Source organism: Rhineura floridana, chromosome 2 (genome assembly GCF_030035675.1).
Source record: "Rhineura floridana isolate rRhiFlo1 chromosome 2, rRhiFlo1.hap2, whole genome shotgun sequence".
In the NCBI taxonomy this organism is placed as follows: Eukaryota; Metazoa; Chordata; class Lepidosauria; order Squamata; family Rhineuridae; genus Rhineura; species Rhineura floridana.
The window spans coordinates 228,952,683-228,966,470 of NC_084481.1; the positions used below are offsets into that span (position 1 = coordinate 228,952,683).

At 42.5% G+C, this 13,788-nt stretch overlaps 1 protein-coding gene across 3 annotated transcripts in view; it reads right to left on the reverse strand.

Annotated features, from left to right (window-relative positions):
- Nucleotides 1–352: 352 nt before the first annotated feature.
- Nucleotides 353–13,788, reverse strand: part of ARID4A (AT-rich interaction domain 4A) — a 71,482-nt gene continuing 58,046 nt past the window's right edge. Inside the window, exons 18-25 of one of the 3 annotated variants that reach the window (XM_061612457.1) lie at nt 12,649–12,733; nt 11,504–11,636; nt 11,152–11,214; nt 9,631–10,755; nt 7,176–7,280; nt 5,575–5,787; nt 3,377–3,559; nt 353–2,235 (exon numbers count right to left, since the gene is read on the reverse strand). In XM_061612457.1, coding sequence (XP_061468441.1) covers nt 2,132–2,235; nt 3,377–3,559; nt 5,575–5,787; nt 7,176–7,280; nt 9,631–10,755; nt 11,152–11,214; nt 11,504–11,636; nt 12,649–12,733 — 2,011 coding nt within the window. In that variant the 3' untranslated portion in view covers nt 353–2,131. Of the gene's footprint in view, nt 2,236–3,376; nt 3,560–5,574; nt 5,788–7,175; nt 7,281–9,630; nt 10,756–11,151; nt 11,215–11,434; nt 11,637–12,648; nt 12,734–13,788 lie in introns of all 3 variants that reach the window. The other 2 variants (XM_061612456.1, XM_061612454.1) reach the window with 2 other exon arrangements.

A 13,788-nucleotide genomic window follows, 5' to 3' on the forward strand; every position in this document is an offset into this window, starting at 1 on the left:
CTAACATTTTAAACCATTTTGTCCTTTAAATGCATTTGGCTGTTTCAGGGCATTGGATACCGGATAAAAATTTGAGGTGGTGCATATTGGGAACGTTGTGTGGCCACTGAACGGCAGGGTATTAATTTTAGAACTAAATAAATTTGTTTTAGGCTCAAATTAATAGCTGCTCACAAAAATATTAAGCATGATTGTGACCACGTTTTTACCACAATAATAACTTCTTTTATTATTAAAATATATGATCAAGTTTGCTCTGAAGAATCTTTACAGCACATTATGAAGCCGTTATCTATGTTTGGACATGATGGCAGGTTTACAAAATCACTTAAAAAATAAAATAAAGCCTATGTTTAAAAACATAACCTTTATTAATGCTCTCCATTGAGCTTCATTTGTATCATACATTGAAATAGCTCTGCTTAAGAAAAAGACAGAAAAAGTGCATTTTTACAAGAGTACTTTTTCCTTTAGTTCTCTGTGAAAATGGAAGGAACTGGAATCACAAGTTGAGAAAGTGGTAAAATGGAACTGCAAGAGACATCAGGCTTTAGCTACATGACCCTTTCACTAGCGTCTCTCGCTCAAGAAAACCAGGTTTTGTCAACCTTTAATATCCTGACAGTCTAGAGAATCTGAATTATAACTACAGAATATTAACCTGGAAAAGGGGCATAAAACCCCTTTTCAATGTACAAAGGTGAATTAAAAAATTGATTAAAAAATCACTTTATACACAATGTATATGCAAACTGTCTTAAATACATGGTTTTGGGAAAGTTATTTACAAACTGTTTTCAGTCTGTGAGACAATCCACAGTCAAAGCAGTCATTTTATACTCTTCTCAATGATGCTCATCAACTTTGGCAGATATAAAACTCATTTCAGCAGTACAGCAAATGAAAAAGTATGAGACAGCATTGTAAGGGTAACCCAAGATTTGTTTGTCAAAAGCAACAGAAGTACTAGGACTGCCAAAATTTTCAAGACAGGTTATAGTTTAATCCAGATGCCAGATTATAGTTTTACACTGTGGAAGATTGAACAGACAAAACCACTTCACATACAGGTACGGCTACTACATAAAGCCACCTGTATATGTTTTTAAGTGACAGGTATATTTTATTGAAAGAGTGAACCTAACTTAGACTTTTTCTCCCCAATTTCATTAATATTTTTTAAAAAATACATAAAAATACAACATCCAATGTCTGAATAAATATATTTAACAAGTCGCAAGATACCTTATTTTACACAAAAAAATTCAGCTTTAGAAATCTTGTTAAATAAATTCATTGTTATATATTTTATTTTTTGCCTTTTTGTAACAAAATAAAAACTCTGAAATTACATAGAAAAAAAGACAAAATACTTTTGTCAAGGGATAAGATAGTCCACTGAAAACCTATTCACAATTCCACTGTAAACATTAAACATTAAAATATTTGCATAATCGTGTGCTCAAAAATCCTATAAAAAGTGGAAGACTCATTACAACTGTAGTTTCCAGTCAACTACACTTCCTTTCACAATTTATTTTGTCCAATTTACACCTTTAAAATTGGGCACATTGCTGAATACATACTTTGGCAGGTCTGTATAGCAAGTGCTTCTCCAAAAACAAAAATAAAAAAAATAAAAAACGGGACTCACTCAGCATTAAGATATAGCTTGGTGAAAAAAGTGCAGCAATAATTCTGTTTTCTGATTAGCCTATTTTGATGCCTGTTTGGTGCACTTGAACTTTTTTGAAAGCAATTTCCTTATTAACACCCAAATGCTTCATTAGATATCCAAGTTTCCACATTTGATTAAGTGCCCTTTTCTGTTTTAAACAAAAAACAAACCAACAAAAAATAAGCACAAAAGACAGAGGCGTCAAAGTGCACCCATAAACCTTCAGTTGCCAATTGGCTTAATTCATCTTCACAATAAAGGTTAAAAAAGAAAGAAAAAGAATCCACAATGATGAGATGGAGGGAGGAGGAATATGAGAAGAGACACAGTCCAGCAGTGGAAGAGTATACAGAAATATACTTGGCAATGTCAAACCAGTTGAGTGCTTTCTATGGTATTTCAGGATTTCTGTCTATGACAGCAACATGCTGCACAATGCAGAGAAGACCAGTATCACCTGCATTCAACAGCAAGCACGTTTTGTGGAGGAGAGGAGGAGGAGGGGCTCATCCCAGTGTCTGAAGAGGCGGAGGACATGGAAGCTCCTGTGTGAGATACTGTAAAGAAAAAAAAAGATACAGAAAAGATTAATACACCCCCTTTACCAATATGGCTGACCACTGCCACTGGTGAATCAACAAGATGTGGCCTCCTCCAGCCACCCACTTGAACACTCGGCTAAATGCTAACTCCTGAAATGGGCCTCTCTCACTGTTAAAATTTACTTAGCTGCCGGCCTATTTATGCTGGAATCACTAAAGCCTCTACAGCAGGAGTGGGGAACCTGTGGCCCTCCAGCAGTGGTTGGATTTCCCCCATGAGCCCTGACCAGTACTGCCAATGGGAGTTGTAGTCCAGCAACATCTTGGGGGCTATAGGTTCCCCACACCTGCTCCAAAGCAAAGCCCCAAATAATGACACTGTTGTGGCAAATGGGGCACACTCACCCCCACGCCTCACACAGCAGTGGCACCTGTAAACAACCTTGTGGTCTAACTTTGTAAGGGTATGTGTGAAATATTCAAGAAATACCCGAAATGATTAACGTTAGAAGGGAAGAAGAAAGCTAAAGAGTACAAATATACTGGGATACAAAAGGCTTCCATGTGGTGGTACCACCTGAACTATATGGGGACTTTTAAGCCCCTCGCCCCGCCCCAAAGCAGCTCCCAAAGGTTGGGGGACCCTTTGGGATAGCAATCCATAAGGTGCGAAGGGTGCTGTGGTTCTGTCCCAGCAGGGCTGCCGACCTGTTTGTATTTGACAGCCAGTGTGGTGTAGTGGTTAGAACATTGGACTAGGACCTGGACTCTAGACCAGGGTTCAAATCCCCACTCAGCCATTAAGCTTGCTGGGTGACCTTGGGCCAGGCACAGTCTCTCAGCCTAACAGGGTTGTTGTGAGGATAAGATGGAGAGGGAGGAGAACCATGTATACGACCTTGAGCTCCTCGGAGGACAGGTGGAATATAAATGTCTAAATAAATAAATAATCCTAATCTTAAGAGTGCATCTAGGCCAGCACTTAACACGTTTCAGTGCCGTCCTTCACTGTTGCACAAAATGTCACTTTTTCAAACAAGTGTCTCGGCCACAGTTTTTCCCATTAAAAACATATATAAAAGCTCAAAAAATGGAGAAGGTGCATGCCAATGTCTAGGAAAAGGAATTGCACAAGTCATCTGACTACACCACTCACCCCAAAGCTTGTACGTCTTACAAAGACTGAACTTGCCTTCTCGGTCTTTCTTTTTTAACCGTTTTCTTCTCCTGTCTATGGTGGCTACTTCAGACTTCAGAGACATGTAGTATTTTCTGATTTCCTGCAGTTTTTCTTGTAGGAAAGAGATCCTCTCTGTGCTGCTCATGTTGTCCAATTCATCTTTGAAAATAAAGCAATAGTTAAGAACACTTAAGCATGCTAAATGCCTTTTTGCTAAGTGTCTGTTAGGTCTTCAGGCCAAGTGGAGAGAGATTAACTGTTACAAAGAAGAAAAGTTCACAAGCTACTCCACTGAATAAGGCTACACTCAACGCAGACAATCAAATACATACATGAGAGTACGTGTGTAAGTGCAAACCCAGCCACCCATCTGGAATAATCCATCTCTCATGTTATTTATGCTTAGTGGAAAACAAGCATTTCAAGCTCCCGCCCACTCCCAGATTAGAATACCTCATGACATGGGCAGAGCCAAGTGGAAGCCACATGTCACAAGGGGAAAGGGGAGAGCCCTCTCCAATCCTAAATCACTAGCCAATCTGTCCCGGTAAAAGTTCTTTCCAGACTCCAAACATGACCAGACCTCGAGAATGGGCAGCCCCCATCCCAGCTGGGTAAAACACACACACACCCCACACATGATTGCGAGCCACAACAGCCATGTTCTCCCTCCACTGTTGGAAGAAGTATGCCTCTGTATATATCAGTTGCTGGTAATTGCAAGTGGGGAGAGTTGCCATTGCACTGAAGTCTTGCTTGCAGGCTTCCCAGAGGCATCCAGCTGGCTACTAAGAGAACAGAGTGCTGGACTAGAAAGCCTCTTATGGGGGCATTTCGCTCCATCCAGAATTGTGGTTGCAATCCATTGGCTTAGGAGCACACGCAGATGTCTGCCTGCACAAGCTTCCCAAGACATGAGTAAAACAAGGCAAGCAATATGCTCAACTGGGAATTCTTGCACACACACACAATCAGTGTGGCGACCTGGCTTCATCTGTTTGCTCAGATGCAAGGTTGATATGAGGATGGTATGGGACAACCCCCATGCATGCTATGCTTGAGTTCCATGCAAACACACACACCTGTCCCTCAACAAATTGAGAACAGAAAGCAAAGTTTTGCACCAGGCCTTGTATTCTACGCAACCTTAGTTACTACAGCTGCTAAAACTGCAAACAATGGCAGGGGGGCTTCCTGGGTCCCAATAGGTTATAGCTGAGGTACCAGAACACTAATCAGCTTTCAAATTTATTTATCACATTCAATCCTGGGGTTCAGGAACTTTACAGCACACTTGTGACACCCATAGTTCTAGAACGTATAGACAGACTAGATAGCAGATATTGACATAGGGTAAGGATACTTGAAGGACTACATTCTCTCATATGAGTGTGCCCAAATGTAAATATCTCCTGGAAAGATTCTCTTGCACATTCCAACATATGAGCTTTGAATGCACCTGCCATGCACCCTCTTTCAGTTTTTCATCATTGCATAAAAATCTTGTTCCAACAGATCTGTGGCCAGTAAAATGGTTAAATGTGCCATCTCTGGTGTTGTTGTTTTTAAAATAGTCACCAGTCTTTTAAAATAAACTTTAATGGTATTTTAGCTGTTGTCAGTTTCAAATTGGTGCTACTATTATGATGTTTTTACAGTTTATGCAATTTGATTGTTTTGTTTATGCAATTTAATTATGGTTAGCATTATCTTAGGCACCCACCCCTCCTGGTCGCTTGCTCACCCTCCCCATTTCCTCACTCGCCCAGCATCCAACCCCCCTCACCTGCCCGACCTCCCGCTCCTCTGCCCGCCCACCTGGTAGGCAGGTGGGGCGTGTGTGCACCAGGGCCCAGGCCAGGCTGGTGCCCAAGGGTCCCGGCTTGCCTGGGGCTAGCCCTGTACCACTGCCCATCTTGACACAGGAGCAAACTTCCATATGCACCAATCACTCTCCTGCAGCTCAACATTACAGAGGAAGAGAGTGGTGGGGAAGCTGCCTTTCAGGGAAGTTGGCCAACACTACTCTTCCCAATGGAAATTTATCAAAGACTCCAGAAAGGATACCCCAAGGTCTGGAAACAGCGGTAAATGTCAAGATCCAGAAAGAATGTCCTATCCTGTGTTGCCTTATTTCCACATCCCAATTATTTATTTTTTTAAAAAGCACTTACTGAGTTGGACACTCCACTTATACACTCTTGGAGAAACATTTTGATGGTTCTTTTCTCGCTGCTTGTCCTTATCTCCATCTTTGATATTAGGGGATAACACTCTTGCAGGCGACCGCGTGAGCTTCTGTGGCTTGGATACGCCAATATGTTTTAATGGAGTACATTTGTTTGAGCTGTCTAGTGCAGGAAGATCTTCACTATCGCTGCTTTGTCCTGCAACAACAGGACACAGTGTTTTGGGTTAGCCCATTCCTGAACAGCAGTGTTTTAAAGAGCAGAATTATGTATTTAATATTATTAATTTATTTATTAGATTTCTATCCCGCCCTTCCTCCTAGTAAGAGCCCAGGGTAGCAAGAAACCACAGTCTCCTTGTAGCGTGCATTTTAGTTAACAGTGATCCTTAACATTTATATACTACATTTTAATAGTTCAACCTTGTAGCGTGCATTTTAGTTAACAGTGATCCTTAACATTTATATACTACATTTTAATAGTTCAAAAGTGCTTCACATACAGTACATTATTTCAATAATGTTTGCAACACCTCTGCAAGATAGGTCAGCATTATCCCCATATTGCATGAGGGGGAGGGGCAGTAATAGAACAGCAACTCGCTTCTGTCACACAAGCAGGGAGACTGCTGTTGCACTCTAATTCTGTTTGCAGGCATCTTATAGGCATCTGGTTGGACACTGTGAGAACAGGATGGTGGACTAGGTGGGCCACTGGTCTGATCCAGCAGGGTTTTGTTATGTTCTTAGAACGCAGGGATGTGGGACAACCTCAATTTAGACATACACACCCAACTTTGCCCAGAGGCAGCCAGTCTTAACGGTTGGAAAATGCAAACTGTATTTACAGGCATAAAGTCATTTATTTTATTTCATTTATATCCCACCAGTCCCCCAAGGAGCTCAAGGTGGCATCTACTACACAATTGAACTGAGTGGAGCACATTTTCATCTAAAGATGAAAAAACACACACCACATACAAACGCTAGTCCTCAGCCACTGATTAAATGTTATGTTCAAGTGTAAGTTCTTATGTTTCTTTTTCTAGAGAAAAAAAACCTACCACAGGATATTTTACAAAATAATGACATGTTTAAGATTAAAATTCTGAAGAAGTTCAGCAAAACTCCAGTCTTGTGAATTCCTTGCTTTGGCCCTAAAGTCCAATCAAGTGTAGAAAGTATTTGTGGTGCAGAATAATATACACTTCTAAGAACTGTTAACCAAAGTAATTGTTTACCTTTAAAAACAGAGGAACTGCTTTTGATTTTATGTAGTCTTTTACCAGCATGGCTATCAAAGCTGTGGAAAGTCAGCCAAATCTAGACTTTCTGAAAATTAATGCAGGGATTGCAGAATTCTGCCTTGCATTGGCAACATTTCAACTATTCCTGGGGAAAAGTTGCTAATTATCATGTCCTGGGCTCAAAAGAAGTTCTTCTTGGGAGAATTGCCAGCCCTCCTGAAATCAGTAAAGGAAATCCACATCTCCATGACCTCACTGCACATGAGAGTAGGCTGGAGGAACAGCAGAACTGACCAAGTAGAGCACAATCTCTTCTAGGGAAAAAAGTTAAGAACCATACCTGTCCCATTCTTCTCATTTTTGGCTATAGTGCTTGCACGTTTTGGAGTTCGCTTTTGCTTCTTTGCCAGTGAGCTACTGCTGTTGTCTCCGGGCCTTTTTTGACCTGAAAATAAAATGAAAGGTGCCTTCTCATTTAATAAACTGTAATGGTACAACTGAATGTGCAACTTGCCACTTAACTCTAAGTTGTAGGACTGGAAAGAACAAGGATCTACCATTCCCTCCCATAATGACAATACAGACAAGTATGGATGCCAAAATACAGGGCATGATTTTTAAACAAGAGGTGGCTGTGCGTGCCTGTTCCCAGTAGGCAGCTGAAAAGTGGAGGTTAAATCCTGCCCATTTCTGCTGTGCATGCCTGTTCCCTACTGGGAACAAACACAATCAAAGAAGCCTGTAAAATACAGGCTTCTTTCTCCCCCACCACCACCCCAATGCTGAGAAGAGAGAAAAAAGCATTTTGCCAGCCAAAATGCCAAGCATAGTATAGGGCTAGCAACAGCCCTTGTGCTGCGGTCCCAAGCGCTCAACAGCTGTACAAGGGATTTTGACAGGTTGGTGGGACAACCCACCTGTCAAATCACATGACATCATAACGACCTGTCAAATTTGGCCTGTGAGACCAATCCTGGTCAGGACTTGTCCTGTGGAGCCCAAAGGGTACCCCACTCATTTTAGACAGACGCATTTCAACAATTGGCCACAATGCTCCATGGTGACACCGAGGGAAGTAGCAAGTAATGCAGTGTGGTAACCTTGTGACCCCCTCCCCCACAAAAACCAACCCCAGATGTATGGTGGGACCTCATGCAGGAGGAGGGCACAGATCACACCAAACATATTTTTGGGGCGGATGGCAATGAGAATGAATGGAGGAAGCATAGAACCAGGAATGGGCCAGGAACAAGAAGCAGTCAAGGAGAATACAGAGGCAGAATTCAACAAAGACACCTGTAGCAAATGATTCTGGTTCTCTCCCTCGCCCTCCAATTCTAGTTCTTTCATCGCAGTTTCCCACTGTTGGCCTTCCTGCCTAAGGAGGCTTCACTGCACTAGTAACCTCCACTTTCAAGGGTTCTGTTAAGGTAGTCAAGTTTTTACAGTTCTTTTTTTGGGCACTCCAGGATCAAGCAGTTTTTATTCCAACTGATAACGTGTCAGGCTAAGTAAGGGAAAGCAACAATAGGCATTTTGGCAATAACAGTGCTACTAAAACCACAATTTAGCAAGCTGTAGAACGTTCTTGAAATGTTATTCTAGGTGCATTTCACCTGTCAACTACAGAGCCTTAAAGGATGTCAGCACACATATATATAAGGGTGCACACATCTTGGCAGCGTTCTTTATAATCTCCAACTGCATGCCTCGTACATTGCACTTGGTGAACCACAAGCAAATAAAGTTGCAGTTGGACATGAAGGAAGAACATTCACACATTCATACCATATGCCAATTCATACCATATGCCAATTCAACAGCAAAGAGCAGAAACCTTGACACCTACCTATTTTAGGTGCACTAAGTTCAGCACAATTCCTTGCTGTTTTTCACAAACATCAAGAGAAAAGTCACCAAGTTTTGGCCAGTCTTTGTGGCTTCCATGAACCAACTCCTCCCAAAAGGTCTTGTGTCTCTGACCTTGAACCAAACCTCCAAAATTTGGTGCAAGGTCAGGAACAATCCCTTGCTCCCTCTCCAGTTTCAAGGGAGGGGGAACTGTTCCCACAACTGTGCTATGTCTCTGGGGGCTGGGGCTTGTTTTTTGCACTGCACTTCAGAGGGACAACATGACAATGAGAGGCCCTTGCCCCCTCTTCAGCATGGAACTGGGGAGTCATCGTCACAGTTGTGCTGAACTTCCGAGGGCCCTGAGCATCATCACCAAAGTGCAGGCTGGGCTCACTGAGCTCATCAGAAGGCAGGGGAACCAGTTGCCACGACTAGTGAAATTGTGGATTCCTGGTGACAGAAGTCAACCTGCTACTAAGTTGTATGCTGCAACAAATTTCAATACTACCACCCCCTGCCCCCAATATTTTATTGTTTGCTGTCTTGTAGTTGTTGTTATGTGCTTTCAAGTCGACTACGACTTTTGGCGACCCTATGAATCAGTGACCTCCAAGAGCATCTGTCATGAACCACCCTGGTCAGATCTTGTAAGTTCAGGTCTGTGGCTTCCTTTATGGAATCAATCCACCTCCTGTTTGGTCTTCCTCTTTTTCTACTCCCTTTTGTTTTCCCCAGCATTAAAAATGACTGAGTAAATAAAATGTGAAAACCTCTGAGCCCCTGAAGAACCATGGTTAATCTGACAGGGTTTACTTTTGACCTGTACCTTCCTGATCCTTCAGTGCTTTTGTAAATCACATTTTCAACATGATCAAGGTCATTCACAGCAACTAGAAATTCACTTTATGGAATGAAATCCTCACTTCGGAGGTGGTACTTACCCCTCTCCCCAATTTCCCTTTCTGGGATGGCTATGCTGCAATTACTGGAAGTTGTGCAAGCTTCAAACCCGTTGGCAGACTCGCTTTCACAGAGACCTTCCTGAGACTCTTCAGCCACGCTGTCAACTTCAATAGTGATGTCGCTTTCACTCTTTATGCTCCGTGATTCATCCTGGCTTAGGGTAAGAGGTGAGGCCACAGAGAAGTTCGGCTTGCCCACTGGAGGCAAGGCAGGTGGGTCTGAAATGGGACTGGAGTCTTGTTTTCCTCCTACTAAGTTTTCAGGTCCAATCTTGTCCTTCTCATCAATGTCATCCAGGTCCACTTCATGGCAAAGGAGAGTTTCGGGCCCAATCTGAGGCATGGAATCATCCTCGTCTTTCAGAGGGGTGTTGCGATTTTCCTCAGAACAATCAAAACGTTTGCCTCCCTGAACTTGAAGGCGTTGATCAGATTCTGCCACGAGGGATGGCATTTCCTCATTCTCATTTCTGAGTGAGTCATCTGCACTGAAATTCTTACATTCTTCTGTCCTGGAACATTCGTTCGTCCTCCCCTCAGACACAATATTTGGCACATCCATCTCACTCTCCAGCCTTACCCGTTTGTCAGGTGATGGTTGTTCTAGTGTCTTCCTTTTTGATAGCTTCTTATCTTTTGCACAAGGATCTGTTTCGTTCTCAGTAACGGTGCTCAAGCCTTTGGTGTCCAAGGATGACATATCTAATCTTTCAGAATCCGAGAGATGTTCACTTGTTACCTCTTCCTGGTTTAGTTGTGTGATCTTTACATTCTCCAGGGAGGAGTCTCTTGTTCTATTCCTTCGTCCTTTCGCTTTAGGTGATTTTTCAATTTCTCTCTTGGTATCCTCCACCTGATCACTTTTGTTTCCAAAAATGTGAACTACTTGTTCACTTTCTTCAACTTCTAGCTTCAAAGCTTCTAAAGGGTGGAGTTGGTTCCTGTCATTCTCTTTCAACACATGCGAGATCTTTGGGATTTCTTCATCAGGTTTATCAGCTGCTTGTTTCTCATCTTTTTCTGGTTCAGAGCTGGCTGGAGAGAACTCTTCATTCATATTCTTTTCAGAAGCTTCATCCACATCACTGTCAGACGAAATGGAGTCTACAGAAAAAACAACAGCACAGAGTAAGTAATTAAGACACAACTTCAGACAAAGGGTGGCATCAGTTTGATGTCTGTTGAATAATTTATTTAAAGCCCACTGATGGGTCTATTCCAAGGATGAATTAGTTGGACGTCACCCATAATCTAAATAGAAATATCATTTATACCAGTGGGGGGCAGGATGGGATGGACGGGACACCCTAGTTATTTGTTGATAAAATAATGGGGTTCCAAACAGTGACTGATTATAACTACTTGGACATGGCAAGTAGACATAAGCCCAGGACCCTCTCCTCTCTGCAGACAATGTTCCACCTCCTACCACTTGCCCTATATCCCCCTCTCCCAATTATGTAACACATCTTCAAGCAATTTATGGAAAAAACTACTCACCATTTGACCCTCTGTCAGAATCCAACATTCCTGAGCTGCGCCTCGTTTGCCTGCGAGGCATTCCTAAAAATGAAAGGAAGAGGCTAAAGCACTGATAGGGAACACAAACACTACAAATAGGTTTTCTTTATTCTGCGTGTGTATACGTGTGTGTATATGTAACATGGTTTACACCTCTTGACTCAAGACAGAAAAAAGCTTTCCACCCTAATGGGCATTATTTGCTGCTTGTGCAAACAAAAAGGAGTGTGTGCCAGAAATCCTGGCTCTAAACCAGAAGTACCTTCCATCCCATTAGACAAGGGTGAGCAATCTGGCAGGCTGCTACTGCCGCTTCGGGCTCCTGGCTTACTTTCGCTATTAGGAGTTTTAGGCAGACCATAGGACAGATTTGACAGAAGAGTGGATTTCAGAGGAGGGCGCCCACGTTTCGCCTTTTGCTTCTCCTCTTCTCTCTTTTCATCTTTTTCACCATCTTCTTTACTCTGAAAACAAATACAGGCTTTTTACAGCTGTGCAACATATCTTCAAGTCTTTGCAAAGAGAGCAACAAGGAAGGGAAGTGCCCTTTTTTAAAGAATTATTTATTTATTTATTTTTACCCCGCCCTTTTTCCAAAACTGGAACTCATGGCGGCTTCCAGATAAAAGCACACATATAATTAAAAACATACAAAAGTCTAGATTAAAATCGAATTAAACTATTTACAGTATTAAAACCATTCATACATACAGTTAACGTAATTCAAACTCAGTTTAAAATAATACAGTTAGACAATAGCAATGCAGCACCCTTCAAGTCCTGTCCTTAACAGCTTTCAGTTCCAAAGGCTTGTTGAAATAAAAAAGTCTTTGCTTGCCGACGGAAGAACTGCAAGGAGGGGGCCATTCTTGCTTCCCTAGGAAGGGAGTTCCAAAGCCTCGGGGTAGCCACCGAAAAGGCCCTATCTCGCGTCCCCACTAGTCGTGCTTGTGAGGACATAGTTATTGAGAGAAGGGCCTCTCCTGAGGATCTCAGGGCCCAGGCAGGCTCATATAGGGAGATATGGTCTGACAAATAGCCTGGACCTACGCCATATAGGGCTTTATAGGTCATCACCAGCACTTTGAATTGTGTCGGGAAACAGAGTGGCAACCAGTGGAGCTTTTGTAACAGGGGAGTCGTATGGTCCCTGTAACCAGCCCCAGTTAACATTCTGGCTGCAGCACGTTGCACCAACTGAAGTTTTCAAACAGTCTTCAGAGGCAGCCCCACATAGAGCACGTTACAGTAATCTAAACGGGAAGTAACTAAGGCATGTGTCACCGTGGCCAGATCAGACGGCTCAAGGAACGGGCGCAGTTGGCACACTAATCTTAATTGTGCAAAAGCACTCCTGGCCACCGCAGAAACCTGGGCCTCCAAATTTAAAGCTGAGTCCAGGAGCACACCTAAACTGCGAACCTGAAAAAGTTGGTTTAGATGCAAAAAATAAAGTTTATGAATAATGCTACTTACTTTTGTTTTTTTCTTTTGCTTCTTCTTTGCTCCTCCCTTCTCCACAGGCCAGATAATCCTATCAGCTTTCACCCATTCATCGTATCTACAGGAAACACACGGTGCATTATTAAGCTTGCTAACATTGCCTTTAGAACAAAAGCTAATTATAAAAATAACCTTTAACTAGAACACAACAAACCATTCTAGATTGGAAGCCTGCAAGCAAAGCTTTGCACCGTACAAAATAGTATATTTCAATTTTAAAAGGCTAATAGGTGTACTATAAAGTATCTCCCAAATCTTCTAGTATGTCAGTGGCCATTTCAGATCTTGACTAAAATAAGTTGCTTTTCTACAAAACAAAGAAACCTTTTGATGATTTCTCTTTTCCTTTATAGACACAGTGTCTAGTTGTGTCCAGAAAGAAAAAAGGGAAATCATCAAAAGGGTTACCATGTCTTATTTAAAATTTTGGCAGGGCTGCTGGGAGATAAAAAAACTGCTATGTAGGCCGGAGTTTGTCCATGAGCTATCATGGGATAACCAATTTAGAACAAGGATATGGAAAGCAACAATAAGATGCTTGTGACAATGCAGCCAGCAACATGTCCTCTTGACCCTTGACCTTCTTGGCTTATTAAAGCTTGCTGACAGGGGTTGACCAAGTGGATCTAGGGTGCAGTCAACGCATCGTTGTGGGAGGGAGTGGTTCTAGCCGCCCTGAAAGAGGCAGCAATCCAACTGCTCCTGAAAAAGACCACCCTGGACCCACTGGTTTGCGACAACTACTGACCAGTCACAAATACCCCCCTTCTTAGGGAAGGTGATCAAGAGGGTTGTGGTGCAGCAATTGCAAGTACTCTTGGATGAAACAGATTATCTTGACCCATTCCAGTCCAGGTTCAGGCCTGGCTATGGGACTGATGGTCGCCCTGATGGATGACCTTTATCGGGAGAAGGACAGGGGGAGTGTGACCCTGTTATTCTTGATCTCTCAGTAGCTTTTGATACCATTGACCATGGTATCCTTCTGGACCAACTTGGTGGGATGGGTACTGGATGCACTGTTTTACAGTGGTTCCGATCCTATCTCCAGGGTCAATCTCAGACAATAGCATTGGGTGACTATCTTTCGGCCCCCTGGCAGTTGTATTGTGG